Here is a 24318-nt window from a genome sequence, read left to right as displayed (position 1 = left end):
TTTTATACTATATTTTCATAGTACCTTTTCTATGTTTAGATGCACAAATACTTACCATTATATTATAGTTGTCTACAGTATTCATTTCAGAGTATAGTAACTTGCTGTGCAGGTTTATAGCTTAGAAGCAAAAGGCTGTACATAATGGCCGATGTGCATAGGAGGCCACACCATCTAGGTTTTGTAAGTGCACTGTATGGTGTTTACACAATGACATAATTATCTAATGCTGAATTTTTCAGAATCGACTATATATTTAAACTTAATTTGCTAGTAATTAGGATTTTTGTGTCTATATTGTAGAGTATTTTTACATTTAAATTAAAATCTAAATTATCTTAGTGTATAGTAGTAACCTATCTAATTATCTTTTAAAATTTTGTTTTCCGTATGTATATGCAAATTTAGAATTCTACAATTTTGAGGGGAAATCCAGGTGTTTGTTTGAATTCTTTCCCTAATTTGTCTATTTCTATGAACCTACCATAATCTCTGTTTGTTGTTTTGTCTCTCAGTGGTGGCCCTTTTCCCAGGAGAAAGAGAGTCTGGATTTTCTACGTCTTGCCATATGTTGAGAGTTGGAAATGCCCCCAGGGAGAAACTGGCTGTATAAATCTAACTCAATTTTTTGGGTACTTTTCCTCTTCCCTAACCTCGGCTTTTTTAGTTATTTTGTTTGGTAGAACTATTTACCATAAGTTTCTTCATCCTGCCCAGGATTACAGATTATTGCAATTTCATTTACTTCGAGCAGCTGTACAGTAGTGTTATTCCTTGACTTTGTTCTTCTCCTTCAGTACTGTGCTGGCTGTTTTGGGTCTTTTGCCTCTTTGTATAACCTTTAGAATCATTATGTTGTTATCCAGAACATAATGTGCTGAGATTGATTGGGATTGTGCTGAATCTGTTGATCAATTTAGAAAGACTGACACAGAATATCTCTCCATTTATTTAGTTCTTCTTTGATTTCTTTCATCAGAGTTTTGTAGTTTTCCTAATACAGATTTTGTACATAGTTTGTTACATAATACCTAAGTATTTCAGTTTTTTGGGTGCTAATGTAAAATGATATTGTGCTTTAAATTTGAAATTCTGGTTGTTCTTTGATGGTATATAGGAAAGTTATTGGTTTTTGTATATTAGCCTTGTACCCTGCAATCTTACTTTAATTGCTTATTCATTCTGGGAGTTTTTTACTAATTTTTTTCAGATTTTTGATATACTTGATAATATCAGTTGTGAAAAAAAGCCAGTTTTATTTCTTTTCTAATCTGTGTACTTTTTATTTGTCTTTATTATTGCTTTAGGGGGGACTTTAAGATGTTGAAAAGGAGTGCTTAGAGTGGACATTCTTGCTTTGTTTCTAATCTTAGTAATAAAGAGTCTGATTGTTTTTTGATTCTCCCTCTCATATTAGCCAAACTGGAGGGCTGGGTAATTGGCCAATGTTATTTATTTATTTATGAGACAAAAAGTCTCACTTTGTCCCCCTTGGGCTCAGACCATCCTCCTGCTTCAGCCTCCTGAGTAGCTGGAACCACAACACCCTGCTGTTTTTAGAGATGGGGTCTCACTCTAGCTCAGGCTGGTCTTGAACTCCTAGCTCAGGCAATCTACTACCTACCCTGGCCTCTTGGATGCTAAGATTACAGGCATGAGCCAGTGTGCCTAGTTAGGCCAGTGTTTTTCAGTTTTGCTTTCTTTATTTAATAGTGTGGATCTACTAGCCTTTCTACCATGATTGCCATCATCATCGTCTTTAATATCATATTCTTAAATGAGACTTTTTCTTTGGATAATTGGTGGGAATCTATAGGTTTTCTTGTGATAAATTCAGTCTCCAGAATGCACCACTTGTGGGCCTTTTCAGGGCATAAATTCTTCATATGTCTAGCTTTATTTCGTTCCATATACCATTCTGTATAGTCTCACTTCTAGTTGTATTGCGGTGGTGAAAATTACAGTCCCAGAGAAGCACTTGTGGGGATAGAGTTTTAGGATGTGTGTGAATATTTCCATCTAGTCCTATTTAGTGTGTGGAATAATTTTTGGAAGGCACAATAAAGGTCTGCTGCTGTAGCAGGTAGATAGAAATACCCCTTTTGTTGTTGAGTGGAGGTGTGTGTTTGTGAGGGAATCCTCTATTGGAAAATCTGTTTGATGTGGATTTGAAATAATGAAGGGTTTAGCAGTTGTTTGTCGGTGGGGGTTAAGGAGATAGAGGATAAGAGAACGTCAGCAGAGTTGAAAATGTTTAGGAACTTAGATGCTAGGATGCTGGGTGGATCGTCCACATGGATGGTGGCAAGATATTATAGCACACAGGAAGATGATGGTAACTCAAGTGCTGTAGTCCTTGTTGGTAGTTTGAAAGATGTCATTGAAAAATTAGACTTGATGTTAGAGTAACTGGTGCCAGATATGATGCCAAAGAATAGGTCTCTTTACACAAAAGTAAATGTAAATTCTTGGGAAGTAGCCTTAAGAGAATGAAGATCTTAGCACTTGGATGGTGGTTATGTGGGACGTGTATTTTGAGCTACATGAGCAAAGAGCAAAGAGCACCCTTTTCAGCACTTGCCCTTTTTCTTTTTTTTTGTTCTTGGGCTCTTTAATCCTTGAGTTCTGCCTTGCCTTCTCTGTGTTTATTTGTGTAATAGACGGGTCCTGCGTGAAGCTTTCCTCTTAATGTTCTTTACTTTTCTATAGTTCATTTGTGATTTTTTTTTTTTTTATTGTTGGGGAAGTCATTGTAGGGAAAAGATGATTTATAGTGCCCCTTTTATCTTCTAGAAATATAAAAAAAATCATGTAATGTTGGGAATACTTAAGGTTATGAAGAACACTATTCTCAATATTATATCATTTGCTCTAGTTCTCATGGGTATTGTAATGACTGTAAATTTCAGAATTAGAATCTTTCAATAACTTGCCGTGTTTGTTGAATTATTAACTAAAAGAAAGTGGGTTGAAGATATTAAAGTATTACCATTGTTATCTTTATTAAAATTGGAATTTGGGTGCAGTTTTACCTATCAGCAAATAATTTTAACAGAAGTCTACTTTTCTTCTATTACTTATGACTTGGAGGAAGAAAGTGAAATGTATGGCCACATAAATGGTTTTAGAGATCTAAAAATAGTTCCATGTAGAAAAGACATGGTTAAATTTTGCAAAATCATTATTTATTACTGACTTTAAGAGAAATCAGCTTAACTTTGTTAAACTTCTCAGTATGTATTTTACCAGAATTATTTTTTCCTAATTATTATAGTTTTTGCAGCACAATGATAAGACTTTTAAAACTATCTTATTATATGTACAATGAGTTGTTAGTTAATTTCATATCTTTATTTTATTTGTAAATTTGCATTAATCTTTAGTCTGACTTGATTTGGTTCCTCCTGGGCAAAATAAAATTAAATTATGCTCCTGGTTAACCTGATACATTAAGCTGATGTTCCTAATACGTTGACTTTTTAAAAATCATAGTGTACTTGTTGTGTTTTCATCTGTTTAAGAATGCTCAGGAACAATGGCCTCATGAAAATTACAGATGGGTAGAGAAAATTTCAAGCGTTAAACATTGAATCATCTTACATTTGTACAGATACAGTGACTTAGGGAAGTGTAGGGGGATGGTTAGTTATTGTTTAGGTTCAGAGTTTGGCATAGCACCTGAAGGGATAGGGCTAAGGTTTCTGTTTAGTTTAAGGAGGAGAGATAGGGTATAGTTTAGGATGATTTATTTACTTAGTTTTTCTTTTGAGACAGAGTCTCACTCTGTCACATTGGGTATAATGCTGTGGCGTCATCATAGCTCACAGCAACCTCAAACTCCTGGGTGAAGCTTTCTTCCTGCCTTGATCTCCTGAGTAGCTGGGACTACAGGCACCTACAGTGGTGTCCAGCTAGTTTTTCTATCTTTAGTAGAGATGAGGTCTCGATCTTGCTCAGGCTGGTTTTGAACTCCTGAGCTAGAGGGATCCTCCTTCCTCTGCGTCCCAAGTAGTTGGGACTACAGGTGTTCATTACCACACCCAGCTAATTTTTCTGTTCTTAGTAGTACTAGGATTATAGGCGTGAGTTAAAGGCCCAGCCTTTACTTAGTTTTTCAACTATTAGAGTGTGTATGTGTATTTACATGTGTATATGTAAGCATGCTTGTATTTGTATATGTGTGTATGTATCTTCATACCCCCCATAATCCCACCTTTTTTTTTTTTTTTTGAAACAGAATCTTGCTTGGTCACCCAGGGTTTCATGCCTAGTTGGCACCACCATAGCTCACTGCAGTCTTCCTGCCGCAGCCTTCTGAGTAGCTTGGGGGTCTACCAGTGCGCATCACCATGCCTGGCTAATTTAAAAAATTTTTTTTGTACAAACAGAGTGTCTCGCCCAGTCTAGTCTTAAACTTCTGGTCCTCCTGCCTCAGTCCTCCTGCCTCAGCCTTCCAGAGTGTTAAGAGCACAGGTGTGAACCATCCTCTCCAGCTACCCCTTAATTTGGATGGGGTGACCAGAAAAAGCAAACTGTAAGAACTAAGATTGTAGCTTTTTGGTTCCATCTATCTGATATACACGAGATGAGATAAATTTAGTCCAGATGTGTGGTATGGGAGACTTGGGAGTCCTTGTATATTACTTTTGGTGTCTGAGAAGAAACGAGTTTAAATGAAAGCCATTTGTTTAGGGTTCCTTTTAGGCATGTTAGACCAGAGTGGCTTCTGCTGTGTAGCGTAAGGGTGCAGCCTTTGTTCTTCAAGGGTCTTTAGAGCTGCACCAACCTCTGAAACTCATCTTTTGGTGCTTCAGATCTAGGAGTATATTCACTGACGTGATTTTGAGGGTTGAATTAAAACCTCCTGTGATGACGTGTATGTGAGTATTTTTAAGTCTCCATGTTATTGTTTGGAGATGATGAGCATCTCCGCTAGCCTTTGTTCCCCTCCGTATCTCCCCAACCTCCTTTAGATTGATTATACCTAGGAAAAAAAAAATCATATTGAGATTTGGAATACTTGTATATTTTTATCACCTTTCCTAAGTTTTGGTATATTGTAAATCAGTGTTTTGTCTTCGTATAGTTAGAATAGATTTTATTACTGATTCTAGTAGGCTCACAAAGATTTCTTTTTTTAAATGTTATTTTTAAGCAGAACCTTAAATGACTCATAGTTTTCTATACTTAAGAAAAAAAGAGTAATCCAGATTGGTGCTGTTATTGGTTTTTAAATGCATTGTTGTTCTAGTACCTAAAATATGCTTTGCTTAGTTTTATCTCTGAACCCCAGTGTTTTATGTCAAATAGCCTATCATATGCTTTGGGTTTCTTCCACTGGTTATATTTATTCCTTTTCCTCATTCATAAGATTTTCATTTATTTCCCATTTTTTATGCTTTGCCCTTCTTCTTTTTTTTTTTTTGCATGTTTTTAGAATTCCTAGTCTTAGCCTAGAGACTTTGAGTGTGGGTGTGTGTGTATCCTCATACACTGTGTATACATATGTGTACCCCCTTAGAAGAAGATGGTAACTCACTAGCTTGAAGTAGAATAGGTCTTTCTGGGAGAGAATGTGCATATAGATGCATAGAAGAGAACTCGTAAGAATTTTAAGTTAGACAGCAGAGTTAATGCCAATACAATTAATGAAAGGTAGTGTTCTTTAAAGGTGTTATATAAAATTCCAGTGAATAGTGTAATTTGCTACATTTAAATTGTTGATAAATGCTTAACGTTAAGTTGAGGAAACAAAATCACTGCAGCAGAGGTAAACATATTTTTGCTACTTTTTTCATGAAGTGTTTCAAATGTTCTGAATAAAATCTTAGGACCTATTATATGATTTTGAACTTTATAAGTCTGTCCTAAATTAAAATCTGTACAGAGAACAAGGAAATGTTATATACTTTTTTTGTTGTGGAAAGCAAAGTTTATTTTTTAAAGTCTTACTTCCATTCTCCTGGTACTTTATTATGCTACAGAACATGTTTAGTTCACAGCTAAATGCCTTTTGGTATCCCAGTGAGGGTTGTCCTCATCTGGAGGTATAAAGCAAAGCTAAAGGTCTCATCTGGGCTGGCTAACTGGGTCACCCTGCTCATTAGCAGAGAGGGCAACTATGGCCACATTCCACAATCTGCTGGTTCCTGAGCTGCCTTTTGGTAAGTGCCCCACTGAGGAAGTCACAAGCTTTCCTGCTGAGGATGACGTTTGAGGGCAGCCTAAATTATATACACTGAGAAATTCAGTGACAAAAAGCTATTAGAGTCAACTTTTTAGACTAACTGCATGGTCTCCGTAAGACTGCCCTAACTTCAGACACCAGCCTTGATTTTGGAGGTTTGTAGGGCCACCTTCACTTGCTGGCCATAAATTCTGGGGTCCCCACTGACTCTTTCACATTTGATAATTAATTAGAGTAGCTCATAGAACTTGGGAAAGCACTATACTTAGGATTACATTTTTCTGATAATGAAAGGATACATATTGAAATAAGCCAAAGGAGAGAGATGTGGGGAAAAACCTGGGGCAGGTCCACATGGGAAGCGTCTGGTTGTCTTTTTCCCGTGAAGTCATAATAGTGTTACCTCTCCTAGGCTATGATGTGTTAACAATCCAGGGAAGCTGACCCTAGCTGTGGGTGTCTAGAAATTGTGCTGGGGTTTAATCCTATATGGCCTCAGTGTCCTATTACTCCTTATCCCCTCTTACAAGTTCAGGCTAATCCATTTAGTCTTTAGTTCCTTTTGGGGATCTGAACTGATAAGGCATATTCCAAAGTCCTCATCATAAATCACATTGCTAGAATCTCGATTAGCCAAACCCACTTGGCAAACAAAGGTTCTCCTATCAACAGGATATTCCAGAGGCCTAGAGATCATCTGCCAGTAGTGGAGGGCAACAGGCCAGACCTGGCTTTGGTAAAGTTTATTCTTCAATATATACCTATTTAAACAGAGCTTTTTTTTTTTTTTTTGAGATAGAGTCTCAGTATGTCACCCTTGGTAGAGTGTCGTGGCGTCACAGCTCACAGCAACCTCAAACTCTTGGGTTTAAGGGATTGTGTTGCCTCAGCCTCCCAAGGCGCCTGCCATAATGCCCGGCTATTTTTTTGTTGGCAGTTGTTTAGGGGGCCAAGGCCAGGTTCAAACCTGCCACCCTCAGTGTATGTGGCTGGCGCTGTAACCACTGTGCTACGGGCACTGAGCCCAGAGCATGTATTTTTGAGTGAGATTTTTTTTTACAATTTCTCATATTACTTTCTTTGAAGATCCTAGATTTTATTTTATAAATAAATTTGAATTTTCATTTATGCTCGGATTGCACGTATTTAACCATTTCCTTGGTCTCTTTATCTCTCCTGTTTATCCCATGTAACATTCAGACCAGCCTCTTACATAGTTTTGTCTCATTTTTACTGTATTCTGTGTTTATGGCCAAATATCTATTGTATTCCTCTATTTGTATTGTATTCTTGTAATTGTATTACATCCTTGCTTAATATTTTTCCATACTAGTAAGATATGCTTTTCTACCCATAAAACAAATATTCACTTTCATTTCCTATCAGCTGCAGTCTAGATACAGAGTATATAGCACAAACAAAGGCTTAATGACTAAACATTTTATAAAATGTGAGTGTTTCATTGTATTAGATTATAAATACATTTACAAGAACCACTCAGAAAAAGAAAAGGGCTTTTCAAAACCATGCATGGGAAACTTGGACTATAGAGAGTGATAAGCATTTGAGACTTACATATGGCTGTGACTCTGGACAGATTGTTGTAGAGAGTCATTTCTAGTATCAGTGAGTAGAAATAGTTTGTACTCAATAAACATTAGAATAAATACACGAATGATCGATGAAAATGTAATTGCTTTTCTATTCTCTTAAAAGTCTTTAAACACCTTTATTAAAAGCACTTATTATAAAGTAACTATCTTATGTGTATTAGGTGCATATTAACTGGAAGTGGTAAATTGGTGAGCCTCCCAACCGTGGAGTGCTTATGGCCTTAAGGCGACCTGTGGCTTTCTAGATCCATAGTGTGGCCTTTTGACTAAATCCAAGTTTTACAGAACAATTTTAAGGCAGCAAGTTCCCCACTCCCACAAGCTCACATAATAATTAAAAAATATTGAATTTGGAGTGGTACCTGTGGCTCAGTGGGCAGGGCACCGGCTCCATATACTGAGGGTGGTAGGTTCACACCAGGCCCTGGCAAAACTGCAACAAAAAAATAGCTGGGCGTTGTGGCAGGTACCTGTAGTCCCAGCTACTTGGGAGGCTGAGGCAAGAGAATCGCTTAAGCCCAGGAGTTGGAGGTTGCTGTGAGCTGTGTGAAGCCACAGCACTCTACCGAGGGTGACAAATTGAAACTCTGTTGCTACAAACAAACAAACAAACAAACATTGAATTTGACTGCTTGTGTATGAGGATGTCTGTTATGGTATGTGAGATAAGACCACCAGACCTACTGAAAAGTTCAATAGGAGTCTTTTATTTCAGACTGGCCAGCTGGCTACCCCACTGATAGAAAATCAGGAGGGGCAGCAGCTTCCAGCCTTAAGACAGAGTTTATATAGGTTAACATATGTAGCTGTAAATAGCTTTAGTTGAGCCAGCAAAGCAAGCTACCAGGTTTCACAACTTGGTGTACAGAAGTGGTTTTGTGGCAGCTACTGATAATTTCTGGTATGTCTAGCTAGCTGAGCAAAAATCATTTTTAAAAACAAAAACTATGGGGTTAGTAGGCCTCAGCGGCGCCAGCGGCTTCACTGGGGTGGCCTCACCCTGCTTTCCCAATCTGGGCCTCATTACCTCTCCTTTCTTCTTGCTTTTTACTTCCTCCTCAAGAGGGTGAGGGGAGGCGGTCGTTGTACAGCACTGGAGCCCACCGCCTCAGTCCTCTCAAGTCGGTCGTAGATCTCACAAGTCCCTGTTGTCATATGGTTAGTCCAGTTCAGGTTTGTGGCCTGGCACCTGTAGGCATTTGAGTTTGGACCTCCACATGAGACCCTGCCACTAGCTCTTCCAAGATGGGGACTCACTGACCTCTTTCAAATTTCAAGCACTTAAGAGAGTGGTTATCAGTTATTGGCACTAAGTAAGATTTTTGAAATTAAAAAGAAAAGCTGAGAATTTGACAAAAAAAGCTCTTATTGTTTCATGAGAGTGTAGTCAATTACCTCTATGGAATATGAGTGGATTTTGGTAAAAATAAGACTAATAAAAAATAATAAACTGTTTCCTTGAGAAAATTTGACTTTAGATTTTCTAACTTATCAAATGGGTTTTGTTTTGCCTAAATTTAATTGCAATAATACAATTAAAGAACCAATAATAGTATTGCAAAAGCTATTTATATTTTGATTAGTGAAAATAAAAAAAGTGACCATATTTGGAGGTGTTAATTAGCCGACTTAAATGACATAGTTATTTAGGCATCATTAGTAAATAGTGATGATCAGTCATTCTTTTTTGAAAGAAGATAATGATGTTGGCTTTGTGTTAAGAAGGATAATTTGTAGAATTATTATTTACTGATTAGAGGAATATTTAGCGTACAGATGCATTGAACCATCTTAACCTAAACCAGAGTTTAGACTGTGGAAATGAAAAACAATAAAAATTAATTACCAGGTGAGTGCAAATTTCCATTTTTGGAGGATTATTAAAACTAAACCTTGGATTTGGGGAGTTACGAAAGCACACAGAAAGGTTGGCAGTTATCAGTTACTGTATTGAGTATTCTCAGGCAGTAAGGTGTGAAGCTTTGTGGGGAATATCTGCTCAGAAAATATCTGACTAGAATAGATCAGAACTGAAAAGGGGAGATAGTTTATTATTTTTTGTTTACATATTTTTCTCTACTGTGTATTTTTCTCTACTATAATGAAGATGTTGTCAATTTGTATTTCCAATAACAGTGGAGATCCAATTCCTTTTTCACTGTACTTGGAAGCTATCATTTTACTTATTTTTAGAAGGCTCCTTTCTATACATTGCAATTTTGCAGTTTCTATTTTGTTTTTCTTATTTCTAATTTCAAGCCCTTTTGCATTATCTTTTTCTGCTTATGCATTTATAATGACTCGGTTTTCAATTACTTTATGATTCATAGACATATAAAATATTAGCTCAGAGTACTGTCATCAGGTATAGCCTTTGTCAGTTTCTCCAGTCTTTGGTCCATGGATGGTTACATGCCTTCTGTAGGATAGTTCAGATGCTATGCAAGCAATAAGACTATGTTCATAAGTAAGCAAACTTAAGTTTTGTAGGGAAAACTGTAAGAAACACTAATCGTGCTTTATTAAAAATATTCTGATATATTATGTCTACTGTTTTACCTTGCATCCAGTTAGCTTTTAATTTTATCTGGACAGAAAATAAGAAAATTATAATTCTGAAAAGGAATGTATTCTAGTTTAGGGCAGTTCACCACATATTTCACTTTAAATTTTCTCTAAGTTTTTGCCAGTCATTAAATATTTCTAAATTTAGTTTTCAGTTTCTTTGGGGGATCTGAATTAATATGGCATATTCCAAAGCCCTTATCTTAAATCGCTAGACTCTCCATTGGCCAAACCCATGAGGCAAACAAGGGTATTCCTTAAAGTGAGATTTCACTTTTTTTTTCTTTGGACAGAGTCTCAAGTTGTCACACTGAGTGGAGTCCTGTGGCATCATAGCTCACAGCAACCTCAAACTCTTGGGCGTAAGCGATTCTCTTGCCTTAGCTTCCCAAGTAGCTGGGACTACAGGTGCCTGCCACAACACCCGGCTATTTTTTATTGCAGTTTGGCTGGGGCTGGGTTTGAACCTGCCACCCTCGGTATATAGGGCCAGCGCCCTACTCACTGAGCCACAGGCACCGCCCTTGGTATTCCTAATAGGCACTTCTATTTGTTAGAAGTGTCTTAACAGCATCTTAGGGGATTTAATTAGGAAGAAAGACTTTTTCTGAAGAAAGACTGACAGGTAGAAACGGCTAATTACATTGTTGCAGTCAAACATTTTTACAAAGTTTTATTTAGGCTTATTGGCCTAAGCTTATGATGTTATTGAGTCACTAGTATTCTGAATGCTGGCTTGATCTCTAGCACTGGAAGGCAGTCAGGAAACATTTGCCTTATGAACACTGCATAAAAAGTGTATTTTTCCGGGGATACTAACTTTAGAATATAAATGATTTAGATACTAAATTTAGATTTTATATTTTACTTAAAATTTTAGAATATAAGTGATTTAGATACTAAATTTATATTTTATATTTTGTATTTACATTTATATTTCATACATTTTATATTTTACTTAAAATATAGAAAAAGAAAAAAACAATAGCTTAAAAGTATAAGACATTTTGTTTTAGAATATAATATCAAAAACAAAATAATAACAAAGGTTTTAAAATTACACCTGATATTTGAATTATTAAAATAAAACCTAGCCTTTCAAGTCATGCTATTTTAACTAAATGTGTTTAGACTGTTTGTTTGACTTCTGGGTAATTACTTCCCCTTCCCTTGAGACTGGCCGAACTCTTTTTTGTTTTTTAACAGATGCCTGCATCCTTGCTGAATATAACTTCCTTATGGTTTGACTTTCTTTTTTTTTGTAGAGACAGAGTCTCACTTATGGCCCTGGGTAGAGTGCCGTGGCATCACACAGCTCACAGCAACCTCCAACTCCTGGGCTTAAGTGATTCTCTTGCCTCAGCCTCCCGAGTAGCTGGGACTACAGGTGCCCGCCACAACGCCCGGCTATTTTTTTGGTTGCAATTCAGCCGGGGCCGGGTTTGAACCCGCCACCCTCGGTATATGGGGCCGGCGCCTTACCGACTGAGCCACAGGCGCCACCCGGTTTGACTTTCTTATAACCCTTGCCTCTCCATTTCTTTGAAGTTTTCATCTCAGTGACTTCGTTTTGATTTAGACACTTTCATTTTGGAAAGTCATTCCTAGTTATTACTCCTAAAGTTTTAAGTTGAGACATACTGTTTTCAGACAACTTTCATCTTTACAAATTGCTGAGACATTGAGATATCGTAATCAGCTTCTCTGCCATCCAGTGAGCTATGGCTGGACCCCCTCCATGAGGTCTATACCTTAGCCTTAGGGGGAGAAATTTATTGTGCATATTATATTATCTCTGCCCAAGTGGCTCTTCTTTTATAGCTGATATTCTTAAATTCTTTAGAGTTCTTTCTTTCTTAGGGTAGAAGTTGAAGTCATCAATTTGTGACCTTTGTTCCTTTTTAAAAATCAAATCATAGCTGTGTACATTAATGCAACCACCATGCACTGGTTTTATATACAATTTGAAATATTTTCATCAAACTGGTTAACATAGCCTTCCTGGCATTTTCTTAGTTATTGTGTTAAGACACATATATTCTACATTTAGTAAGTTTCACATGTACCCTTATAAGATGCACCGTAGGCGTGGTCCCACCAATCACCCTCCTTCCACTCATCCTCCCCCCTCCCCTAGCCTACCTTTCCCCTTTCCCCATATTCTTTGGCTATAACTGGGTTATAGCTTTCATATGAAAGCTATAAATTAGTTTCATAGTAGGGCTGAATATATTGGATACTTTTTCTTCCCTTCTTGAGATACTTTACTAAGAAGAATATGTTCCAAAGACCTTTGTTCTTTTTAATTAGACATTTAGTGCAGTAAAATTTCTTATAGGTATACTTTACTGTATCCCTCAAATGTTAATCTACTGTATTTTTATTTTAATTCAGTTCACAATACTTTCAAATTTTCCATTTGATTTTTTTTTTTTATTATTCATGACTTATTTAGAAATGTGTTATTTAGGCTGGGCATAGTAGCTATGCTTGTAATCTCAGCACTCTGAGAGGCTGAGTTGGGTGGATTGCCTGAGCTCAGGAATTCGAGACCAGCCTGAGCAAGAGTAAGACCCTGTCTCTAAGAATAGCTGGGCATTGTGGTGGGTGCCTGTAGTCCCAGCTACTCACGAGGCTGAGGCAAGAGAATTGCTTGAGCCCAAGAGTTTGAAGTTGCTGTGAGCTATGATGCCATGGTACTCCACATAGTGAGACTCTGTCTCAAAAAAAGAAAAAGAAAAAGAAATGTGTTCTTTAGTTTCCCAAACATTGGGTGACTTTCTAAATCTCTCTCTCTTAATGATGTCTGATTTAATTCATTGTGATCAGAGAACATACTTTGAATGACTTTAACTTTTATTTATTTATTTATTTATTTATTTATTTTTTGAGACAGAATCTCACTATGTCACCCTTGATACAGTGCCGTGGTCTCACAGCTCACAGCAACCTCCAGCTCTTGGGCTTAAGCGATTCTCTTGCCTCAGCCTCCCAAGTAAGTGGGACTACAGGCGCCTGCCACAACGCCCGGCTATCGTTTATTGCAGTTGTCATTGTTGATTAGCTGGCCCGGCCCGGGTTCGAACCCACCATCCTTGGTGTACGTGGCTGGCGCCATAACCACTGTGCTACAGGTGCCGAGCCGACTTTAACTTTTAAATGTGTTATGTGCACTTGGGGGAAAAGTGCCTTCTCCTGTTGTTGGGGAATATTTTATAAATGTCTCTTGGGTCGGATTGTTTCACGGTGGTCTTCTGGTCTTACATTTCTCCAGTACTTTTCTGTCTGCCTGTGTTCTGTTTTTCATGTCCCTCTTGGAAACAAGTATTGCCTCATATAGGCAGAAACACGTTTTCTGCTTTATATCAGTGTAATTCTATCCCTGGCCCAAGGCTGTCTCCAGCCCCTTCTGTTGCTGTCGGTGCCTTTATTCTCAGATTGCTTTTGTTCCACATTGAGAAGGGTCTGAGAAGCAGGAGGGTTTCATGTCTGTATATAACCAAACTGGGACATTCTCATGTTTCCTGCCTTGCCTTTATCTTTCCTGTGAATCTTGATAGAAGTTAGAGGAAAGACCTAGCAGGTAGATTTGGATTTCTTTTGTGTTTGGGCTTCCATGGATTCTTAAACGTTAGGCTAGCCCATACTTAGGTTTTAAAGAATTGGTCAGACTTTCAGTTTTCTTTCTACTCACTTCTATGGCTGTACTTACCTCTTCTTGTGCTCTGCCCAAGGGGACATTTCAGTGCATATAGCTCATTCTCCTTTGGAGGACTTGGGATTCCTTTCATATGGTTGCCTGTAGATGTCAGCTTTCTGATAGCCTACCAAAACTTTCGATTTTATAGATTAACTGCTTTTTTATTATTATCAGGGTAGAGGTGACGTTTTCTTGCCATTTTTTATGTTGTCAATGTAAGTAGAACTTTCTTGTAAACCAGCCTCTTAAAGATAACTTCATGGAATAAAACCCCCGGAAGTTTATGAATATAGACCTATAGAATGAATGAGGGGATAAAACATTTTCCTAATGTTACATAATTAGTTTGTGTAGCTTGGGATAACATCTACTGTTACAGTCTCATGTATAATTTGACATATGCTGTAACTCAGAGACAATAGCAGTCAAAAGAATGGAAATTGGTCAAGTTACTTAAATGTTGACTCTTGTGATGAGGACAGTGATATATAGGAGATGTCCATAACAAGTTTAGGTAAATTTTCTTTTAAGAATTGTGAATATGATACTGCAAACTAAAATAACCAGTTTGGAAGGAAGTGTGGCTAAACCTCAAAGAACTCAAACTAGACCTCCCATTTGATCCTGCAGTCCCATTAACTAGGCATCTACCCAGAAGGAAAAAAAAAACCTTTCATCATAAGGACATTTGCACTAGACTGTTTATTGTAGCTCATTTTACAATCACCAAAATGTGAAACAGCCTAAATGCCCACCAACCCAGTAAAGGATTAACAAGCTGTGGTCTATGTACACCATGGAATACTAATCAGTCACTAAGAAAGACGGAGACTTTACATCCTTTGTATTAACCTGGATGGACGTGGGACACATTCTTCTTAGTAAAGAATCACAAGAATGGAGAAGCAAGAATCCAATGTACTCAATTCTGATATGAAGGCAGTAGATGATTTAATACAAAGTAGGGGATAGGGGAATAAGGGAGCAGGGAGAGGAGAGGAGGGAGGAAGATGGGGGCTGTATAGTCACCGTGTATAGCACACCTCTTGGGGGTGGGACATAGTTATAAGAGGGACTCTGTCTAACCAATGAAATGAATGTAATCTAATCTTTTGTACCCTCAATGAATCCCAAACAATTAAAAAAAAAAGCATTGTGAATAGCCAAAAAAAATTCCTAATTTAACATATTACTTTATAAATACGATTTAAAATATGAATAAGTAAATCAATTAATAATTATACAATACTAATAAAAACTTTAGATTTCACCTCAAAAAATGTGTTTTTCCCTTTGAGAATTTGGCCCCCCTCTGCATTCACCTTATTCATGTAATACATGGTAGAACACATTTTAAAGTATATAAATTTTAAATGACTGTTGGAAGACTAGTATATTTAGGAAGTTACAGAACGCTTTGGGGCATTTGTTTCAAAACCCTCTCTTTGGTTATTTCCTATTTTTAGTTATTAGCCTGATTTAAATCTGCTCTGAGAGATTTTATTTTTTTTTAGCTATCTATCTTGAAGCTAGTTGCTTAATGGCCTTGATTTCCTTTTCTGGGAAGTTGAATAATAGTATAATGTCAAACTCAAGAATGCACATCCCATAAGGAGTTATGTGTTTTATACCAAGCCCAAGACTTTATCATGGCTCTTTAATACATGACAGGTGATAATTGTAAATGTTGATGTGTTAAGTAAGGAAGGAAATATTGTCTGGAGTAATGCAGAGGAACTCTTGTTTTGATCCAAGAATTTTCATAGTCCTTTAAATTCTTACTCATGAAAAGTTAGAGGAAAATAAAAAATGAAGTGGGAGACATCATGTTATCTAGTCTTGCCAGCTGGTTATTTTTTTCCTGAAACTTTAGATACATAAAAGATACCTTTTTTTTTTCTTTTGTTAACCATAGGGATGGTCCATTTTACGAATTGAGAAGTTTGGCTTGTCAGCTAAGAATGAAGAGATTCTTTTTTTTTTTTTTTCCAAGTAGGAAAGAGCTTTTTATTGGGGTGGACACAGAGCACATAATAGTCCATGATAAAATGACTTAAGAGTAAGATAGGGAAGGGCCAACTTCTCCCCTGCACAGACGCTCAGAGTGAGGTCTGGGCATGGAATAGTTCCCTGTGGAAGTGAGACAAGGCCGAGTCTCAAAGGCCTGCGCCTGTGGGTGGGAGTGGGGAGAAGGCTGCTCAGATGTCCAGCGGGGCAAGGCCACCTGCTCCCACCCCTGCCGCCAGGCCACAGCAGACCCCCTCTCCGCCCCGCCCCCCCGTGCGCACGAAACCCTCACAGATGCTCTGGTTCTCTGCAGGAAGGAGGAAGTGGTGGGGACAAGGGTGGGAAGAAGGTTGAAGAACAGTGTTACTGTTTGTTTTTTTTTTTTTAAAAGCATCTACCAACATCATACTACTGGCTCTGACATCCCCTTTAACCAACGCTTGATACATGTTACAGCATAAATAAAAACTCAAGGAAAATAAATACATCAGCTCCTATGAGATTGGAAGTGGTGTGGACGGCAGGGTGTGGGTGGGTCAGCAGGGAGGTGGGTGGGGTGCTTACACACGGTGGACAGGCAGGCGGGGTGCTTACACACGGTGGACAAGCAGGCGGGGTGCTTACACTCGGTGGACAGGCAGGCGGGGTGCTTACACTCGGTGGACAGGCAGGCCGGCAATCGGGGAGCAGACCGGGCCAAGGCGCCTGTAGGGAGTGAGTCTTCAGTGTCCTCGTGCACGTCTGGACTGTGGGTCCGTGCCACCTTGCGAGGGGGCGCCGAGCTCTCGCCTTCAAGTTCCACTTGCTCCTGGTCTCTCTTCTTGGCGGCGTTCTTTTTGTCCCACTGCTGATGTAGGTAGCGCAGGAGAACGTTTGTCTTTTCTGTCATGATAATCTGTTTAAGACAGGTACTCTCGAGTGGGCAGGTAGACTGAGGGATGTCGGTTGGAGGCTTTGCACAAGGAATCGGCATGAAATCCACTAAAATTGCTTTTGTTGTAGACAGGCAATCCTTTCAAGAAATCTGCCATCTTCTGTTTCCTCCGTCGCCTCCTCAGCCTCCTTAGTCACCGCCGCACGGTTAACTCAAGATTCTTAAGTTTGGAAAGGGGAACTTTATTTTGTGTAAAGGATTGCAGCCTATTGAGTGGCTGTTCTGACAGCCTGGGAAGCAGAGCTTCTACCCAGAAGCAGAACACACATGACACTTGGACGGGATGGTACAGGGAATAGGAATTTATGCAGAGTGGGTTGGCTCAGCAGAAATACATATTTAACAAGCTATAGGAGGAGGTATGAATATTTATGAAAGGAGGAGCACGCACTGAGCTACATGAGCTTCTCGCTGCTTGGTGGGATCCGTGTGCAGAGAATGGCAGAATTAGCACGATCCCAGTGTGGAATTTTTTGCCCTCTTAAGCGAAAAGGTTAAGTAGAAGACACGCAGACTTTCCCTATGCGCCCTCTGTAGACTAGCCAGAACTGTTCGTGGTTGATGGCCACTTATCAGGAATGACTGCTGGTCAGTTGTAGTGTTGAGACGCAGAAAAGAAAGAGCAGCATTAGGTGGTGGATTGAAGCAGTGGTGGAGAAGTCTTTTCAAAAGGCTGCTTCTGTCTAGCTGGAGGGAAGAAAGCCTACGCGCTGTGGGGGAGGGATATGTTGAGTGCCTGACCTCCCGTCCTGTCATGGCAGGAACTCAAGTTTTAAGGTTTCTCTTGGATCTCCTTGGCCAAGAGGAGAAGTGGGAAGGGTTTAGGATTTTATTTTTATTTCTTGGGTAGAATTTAAAAGCCATGTTTAGTGACATAAATGATGTACCCACTGTAAATAAAAGTAGAACAACTCATAGATTAAAGGTTAAAAATTTTTTACCCATTTTTTCCTGTCTAATTGAAGTATTTGGTTTTCATTGTATCACTGCTTAGCAGAATTTATGTTGTGAGCTTAGCAAGCATCTTTTCTTACATGATGTGTGCAAGAAGTGTAAAGGGTATGCAATTTTGTCTTGTTTGAACCTTTTAACCTGTCATTAGTTTATGGATATTTGAAAATGTTGAAATAAAACATGGAAATCATTAAAAAATACATACACACACATATCTTTAAAAGTATATATACTATACTTGTCAGTTTGAACATGAATTTCAAAAATTTTTTCCCTCCAGAGGGAATATTTCACATATGTGAAACAAAGACTTTAGTTTAACACATTGCCTTCCAAATTTCCAGCAAGACTGTAACAGGTTATTTTAATAGTTTTATGTTTAGAGTTTATTTTCCTCTTTTGAAAGGAATTTATAGGAAATCAGTAAATTTTTTTTTTTGACAGTGGCGTCACAGCTCACAGAAACCTCAAACTCTTGTGTTCAAGCAATCTTTGGCCTCAGCTTCCTGAGGAGCAGGCGCCCACCACAACACCCAGCTATTTTTAGAACAGGGGTTCTAGCTCTTGCTCAGGCTGGTCTGGAACTCCTGAGCATTGGCCTCTCAGGAGTGTTAGGATTATGGTTGTGAGCCATTGAACCGAGCCCCAGAAATCAGTAATTTTAATCCATATTGAATTTTTACTTAGGCAGATTGCCTCCTCAGGATAGGTAGGTCATTTAAACCTATGAGTGCACTGCAGACAAATGTATGATTGTCAGAGCTGTTCTGAAATTTTTGTCCATTGATCAAACTCTGATCAATTTGTCAGCTTCCAGTTTCTTACTGTTATAATAAGATGAAAAAACAACACAAAAACACAAACATTTTTTGATTTTTAAAAATATGTAACACACTATTTACCATTTTAACTACTGTAGAACCTCCGTAGCTGACCACCTCCCTACATTGACCACCTCCCTACACTGACCACCTCCTTTGGTTGATCTAATTTTCATAGACCAGACATGCACCATATGTACATGTCAGTACAGTAGGCCTACTTTCTTACGTTGACCACCTGTGCATGTTGACCAGTTTGTTACGTTCCTTTGGTCGATTTACAGAGGTTCTAGTGTATTTTTATGCATACCATTCAGCAACATTAAGTACATTTATATTATTGTGAAACATCATCTCCAGAACTTTTTCATCTTTCAGAACTGAAGCTCCTTAAACACTAACACCACCTCTGAGCCTCTGGAAATCACTGATCTAATCTCTGTCTCTGAAAGGACAGAAAGGAGCATGTAGATATTTAAACTCAAATGTGAACTGCCCTCAGAGAAATTATGAATTTTGAAGGATGAAATATGGAAGATGAATTCTCAGTTTGGAAAGAGAATCTTAAATTTTATTGCATGCAAAATACAAACTTGAATTTAGGTTCTTGCTTTTTTTTTTTTTTTTTTGAGACAGAGTCTCACTATGTCGCCCTTGGTACAGTACCGTGGCATCACAGCTCACTGCAACCTCAAACTCTTGGGCTTAAGCGATTCTATTGCCTCAGCCTCCCAAGTAGCTGGGATAACAGGCATCCAGCACAACGCCCGGCTATTTTTTTGTTGCAGTTGTCATTGTTGTTTAACTGGCCTGGGCCGGGTTCAAACCCGCCAGCCTCAGTGTAAGTGGCCAGCATCCCACCCACTGGGCTACGGGCACTGCCCTAGGTTGTTGCTTTTGGAAAGCAGATCTCCTTATAAGTGTAGTGCTTTCAGAAGGACGTGATTGTGGTAAAAGGGAAACACATAAGATACTTAGCATACCCAGAGTTTTAGAGACATATCTGAATCCTAGAACTATCCTGAGTTTTCTGCTCGTTGTCTATATTCTGGATAACATGATGTTACCTGGCTCTGTGAAAGTAAATTTAGTTCTCTTTCCTGAAACACAGAAATCAGTGCTTAGGGCCTTCTTCAGTGACACACATGGTGAGTTCTTCAAAATAATACAAATCTGTGAAAGGGAAACATTTAAAACTACTTGATCAAAATTAATTAGAAGAGTAGTTGGTGTTTAACTCTGCTCTTTAGTAGATATGGTATTGAAAAAACTATCAGTGATTGTTTTGTAATGTGTTTCCCTTGCAGTGAAATTCTCTGCTTAAAAAAGAAAAAGTAAAAAAGATAAAAAACAAAACAAGAAAGATCAAAAAATTGTATGAGGGATGTAATACTTTCCAGGCTTCTGTGTCTTTCTTCCTTTTGTGCTGGCTTAGCAGTACATTTAGAAATACTTTTTCAGTACTTCATCCATGATTTTGGTTGTTGTAGTCAGGACTATTGTTCAGTATGTCTAGCCTGCACTGGAATGGAAATTTTAATGTATTTTTTTTTTTCTCGCCTAGCTCCTCTGGATTCATCCCCTCCCCTATTTTGAATTTCTTATAGCATACATATTATCTTAAAGAATTTTTATAAAGCTGAACATGAAATTAAAATAATTTTTTTATTCTTTTTAAAATTTCAGATTAATGTGAGGACACAACTAGGTTACAGTGTTTGCATTTGTTAGGTAGAGTCCCTAGAAATTAAAGTAATTTTAAAGTAATTATTGTATTTTTAAAATACCTGTGTATTTATTTTATAGCTACTTGAAGGAAATTTTGCCAAAGAAGTCAGCCATGAAATGGATGGACTTATTTTTCAACCTACAGGAGTAAGTTCATTTGTGTGTGTGCACACGCGCGCGTGTGTGACTATCTGTACGTACATGGTATACATATATACAAGTGTATTTAAAGTGTATTTGCCTCAGACATATTTGGTTAGACTTGATTACTGCCGCTATTACTGCCTTTTCTTAAAACAAATAATGTGTTAGGAAAGGTTTTATTTATATTTAAATATGTAATACTAAAATAAACACCTGTTAGCTTTTCACTCAGCTTGAGAAATAAACAGTGTTGGTCATTACTTTTCAAGGAGGTTAGTCTTTTTATATATCTTTCTTACAATTTGTGGAAAATGATTGTCAATTTGTTTCTTTACTGGAAATTTACCAATTACGTAAATTGGTTTATTTCCTTTTCTAGTCTGGTATACCTTTAAGCCTGGTATATCTCTAAAACTTCATTTAGCTATAGGTAAGTAAAATCAAAGAGTTGTCAATACCTGCAGAAAAATAGAACTTTTGAATATTTATTCCATGTTAAATTTCTGAAATGCACTGAAGAACTTTCACCAACTTAATGGTTAGTTCATGTATTTGGAGTAAGTTGTGTCTTACCCTCTGGCAATTTTTCTCAGCAGTGTTGATGTGTTAGGCCAGATACTTCTTTTCTGTGGGAACTGTCCTGTGCGTGGGAGGACATTGAGTAGCATCCTTGGTCTCTACTCAATTGATTATTAGTAGTTCCCTTCCTCCCAGTTGTGACAACAATAAATATACCCAGACATTGCTTACTTTCCTCTGTAGAGCAAAGTTAGTCTCACTGGTTAACAACTGTTTGGTGGGGCAGTGTTTTTCAAAATGTGGCCCATTGAGGAGAATTAATTCCTACCCAGGAACTTATGGGTGGTAACTATATAGCTATAAATGCAATTCACTCCAGGTCTACTGTTTAGAAATTCTGGGGATGAAGACTAGCAGTTTGTGTTTTAACAAACTCTGCAAGTGATTCTGATGCATATTCAAATATGAGAACCACTTACATACTATAGAAAAGAGTATTTCACATGCCATCACCCTGTCAAATGCTACTTTTTGCCTTCACTAACTCTGTTTTTAGAAATTAGTATATGAGCTAGTTGAAAAGTTATACATGCATATAGATACAACAAATGGGGCACCTGGAGGAAAGGGAAGTCAACTAATACTCTAAACACTGTGATAAACCCTGTATGGATTATCTCTAATCTGAGAATCCAAATCTGGTGTTCCAACATCTGAAACTTTTTGAGTGCTGACATGATGCTCAAACGAAATGCTCATTAGAGTATTTTGGGTTTTGGGTTTTCAGATTAGGAACGCTCCACTGATAAGTATATGCAACACAAATATTACAAACTCTGAAAAAAATTCGAGTGTAAAACACTTCTGGTCCCCAGCCTTCGGATAAGGGATAATAAGCCTTATTGCCCAAGCTTTACATCTCTAATAAAACTCTGCTTTAGTGTAAATTTGATACGATGTGATACATGATTGGTTTCTGTCTTCCAGCCCCTCTTGCTAAACAGAAAAAATCTGCGGTTGAAGCAAGAGCTGTAGACAGAAATTGTAGAAAACTCTATGGTAGAAAGATGGAAATTAGATCTTTGAATTCTAGTATTTTCTAGGCCCTGTTTCCTTAGATTGAAGAAAGGAAAGTCTAGATATAACAATTAATTCAGAAAATTTTAGCCTATGAGACTTACAGTTCAGACCTGTGCATATATGAGATTTTGGTATATGTAAGAAAAATGGCCCAACAAATAACTATTGTGACTACTGGCCCACCCAGTGACTGTACTGGGTGTCTAGTGTAGTTGTTTGTCAGTCTGTTCCCGTTCTAGTAACCACAGTTTTTGTTATATTGACTTTGATATATGGCAAGGCGGGTTTCTCTGTTTGGCAGGATTTTCTTAATATTTGTGGGCATCTGGTTAAACATGGAAGTTTCAGCATCAGTTTGTCATGTTACCCCGAATTTATTGTTAGGAGTTTATTTGACATGGCTTCGAATTTAGATTAATTTGGAGAAAATTGATGTGCTTACAGTGTATGTTATTTTTTTTCAGGTCTTTTTCTGTCTCTAATCAAATTTTTGTTTTTTAATTGTTTACAAATTTCTAGATATTTACAATTTTCTGCTTTTATTCTAAATGTTTTTTTTTTCCTATTTCTAATATACTGCTTCATTATAGATTTTATTGATTTGGCAGTTTTACTGAACATTCTTAGTTCTAATAATTGTCTGATTTTATATATTGGCCAGGACTTTTAGCACTGAATTTTTTGTTGGCTAAAAATTTAGTTGTTGAAAATTGTATTTGCTAAATTTTCTTCATTAAGTATATTTGTGGTAGATTTCTGTTAGATAACTTTTATTGTGTTGAGAAATTGTTGCTCTATTTTTCTTGAAGTTATTTTCTTTAATCATAAAGATTTGAGCATTAACACCATTTTTTATTTCTTTAAATTTTTTTTCTGAGACAGAGTCTCATTCTTTTGCCCAGGCTAAAGTACCATGATGTCAGCCTAGATTGCAGCAACCTCAAAGCTCTGGGTTCAAGCCATCCTTCTGCCTCAGCCTCCTGAGCTGAGTCTGCAAGTGCCTGCCACAATACCTGGCTACTTATTATATATATATTTATATATAATGGTCTTGCTCTTTGTCAGGCTAGTCTCAAACTCCTGATCTCAGTTGATCCTCCTGCCTCAGCCTTGTAGAATGCTAGGATTACAGGCATGAGCCACTACACCTGGCCAACCTTTAACTCCATTTAAGGTGTGAATTTTAAGGCATTAATGCCTTTTATGTATCTATTAAGAGTATCATGCCATTTTCTTTTCTACACTATCCCTGTAGTAAATTACATTGATTTTTCTTATGTTGACCCATCCTTACATTCCTGGGATAGATGCTACTTAATTATGACAAATGAGGTCAGACAATTTAGTTTATAAGTTTAGTTTAAACTTATCCTAGAAAAAGCACTACGTATCTCATTGATGAATATCACTACAGTCACCTTACAGTTACCACCCTCCCTCCCTTCCCAGAAGCTGTGTACTGATGTCAGTGCCTAGTTCACCCTTCAAAGCAGATTTGGAACTTTTTTTCTGAAGTGGCTATCAGAGCTGTTGTTGTATGAGGTCAGACAATTAACTTTGTGAACTCATCCTAGAAAAAGTGCTGCATACCTCATTGCTGAATATCATTACAGTTACCTTTGAAGGGCTCCCCTTGGGAAGCTGTGTATCTACCCTTTAGAGTACCTTTTCTAGGATGAGGCGCAATGCACAGCTTCCCAAGGGAAGTTCTTTCAAAGGTGACCATAGTGATATTCAGCAATAAGGTGTGTAGCACTTTTTCTAGGATGAGTTCATGGACTTAATTGTCTGACCTTCTATATAATTTTTTTTTTTCGTAGAGACAGAGTCTAACTTTATCAACCTGGTAGAGTGCCATGGTGTCACACAGCTCATAGCAACCTCCAACTCCTGGGCTTAGACAATTCCCTTGCTTCAGCCTTGAGAGTAGCTGGGACTATAGACGCCTGCCACAAGGCCCGGCTGTTTTTTGTTGCAGTTTGGCTGGGGCCAGGTTTGAACCCCTGCCACCCTTGGTATATGGGGCCAGTGCCCTACCCACTGAGCCACAGGTGCTGCCCTGTCTA

The 24318-nt window shown here is 37.9% G+C and overlaps 1 protein-coding gene and 1 pseudogene across 6 annotated transcripts in view; one reads left to right on the top strand and one right to left on the bottom strand.

Moving 5' to 3' along the window:
- RNGTT (RNA guanylyltransferase and 5'-phosphatase) overlaps nucleotides 1-24318 on the top strand; it is a 425603-nt gene that overhangs the window by 190433 nt on the left and 210852 nt on the right. For 3 of the 5 annotated variants that reach the window (XM_053591687.1, XM_053591688.1, XM_053591689.1), the window contains 2 exons: nucleotides 13262-13360; nucleotides 20588-20656. The exons of 1 other annotated variant lie outside the window; for it this stretch is intronic. In XM_053591687.1, the coding sequence (XP_053447662.1) occupies nucleotides 13262-13360; nucleotides 20588-20656 (168 nt within the window). The remainder of the gene's footprint in view (nucleotides 1-13261; nucleotides 13361-20587; nucleotides 20657-24318) is intronic. One more of the 5 variants, XM_053591691.1, reaches the window with a different exon arrangement.
- LOC128586429 (DET1- and DDB1-associated protein 1-like) lies at nucleotides 16560-17129 on the bottom strand (annotated as a pseudogene). Its single transcript, XR_008380236.1, has one exon. The product of XR_008380236.1 is annotated as a DET1- and DDB1-associated protein 1-like (transcript).

The sequence above is a fragment of the Nycticebus coucang genome, chromosome 5 (assembly GCF_027406575.1).
Source record: "Nycticebus coucang isolate mNycCou1 chromosome 5, mNycCou1.pri, whole genome shotgun sequence".
NCBI classification, from domain to species: Eukaryota; Metazoa; Chordata; class Mammalia; order Primates; family Lorisidae; genus Nycticebus; species Nycticebus coucang.
The sequence above is the reverse complement of the archived record's forward strand: the minus strand, read 5'-3'. Positions and strand labels throughout refer to the sequence as shown.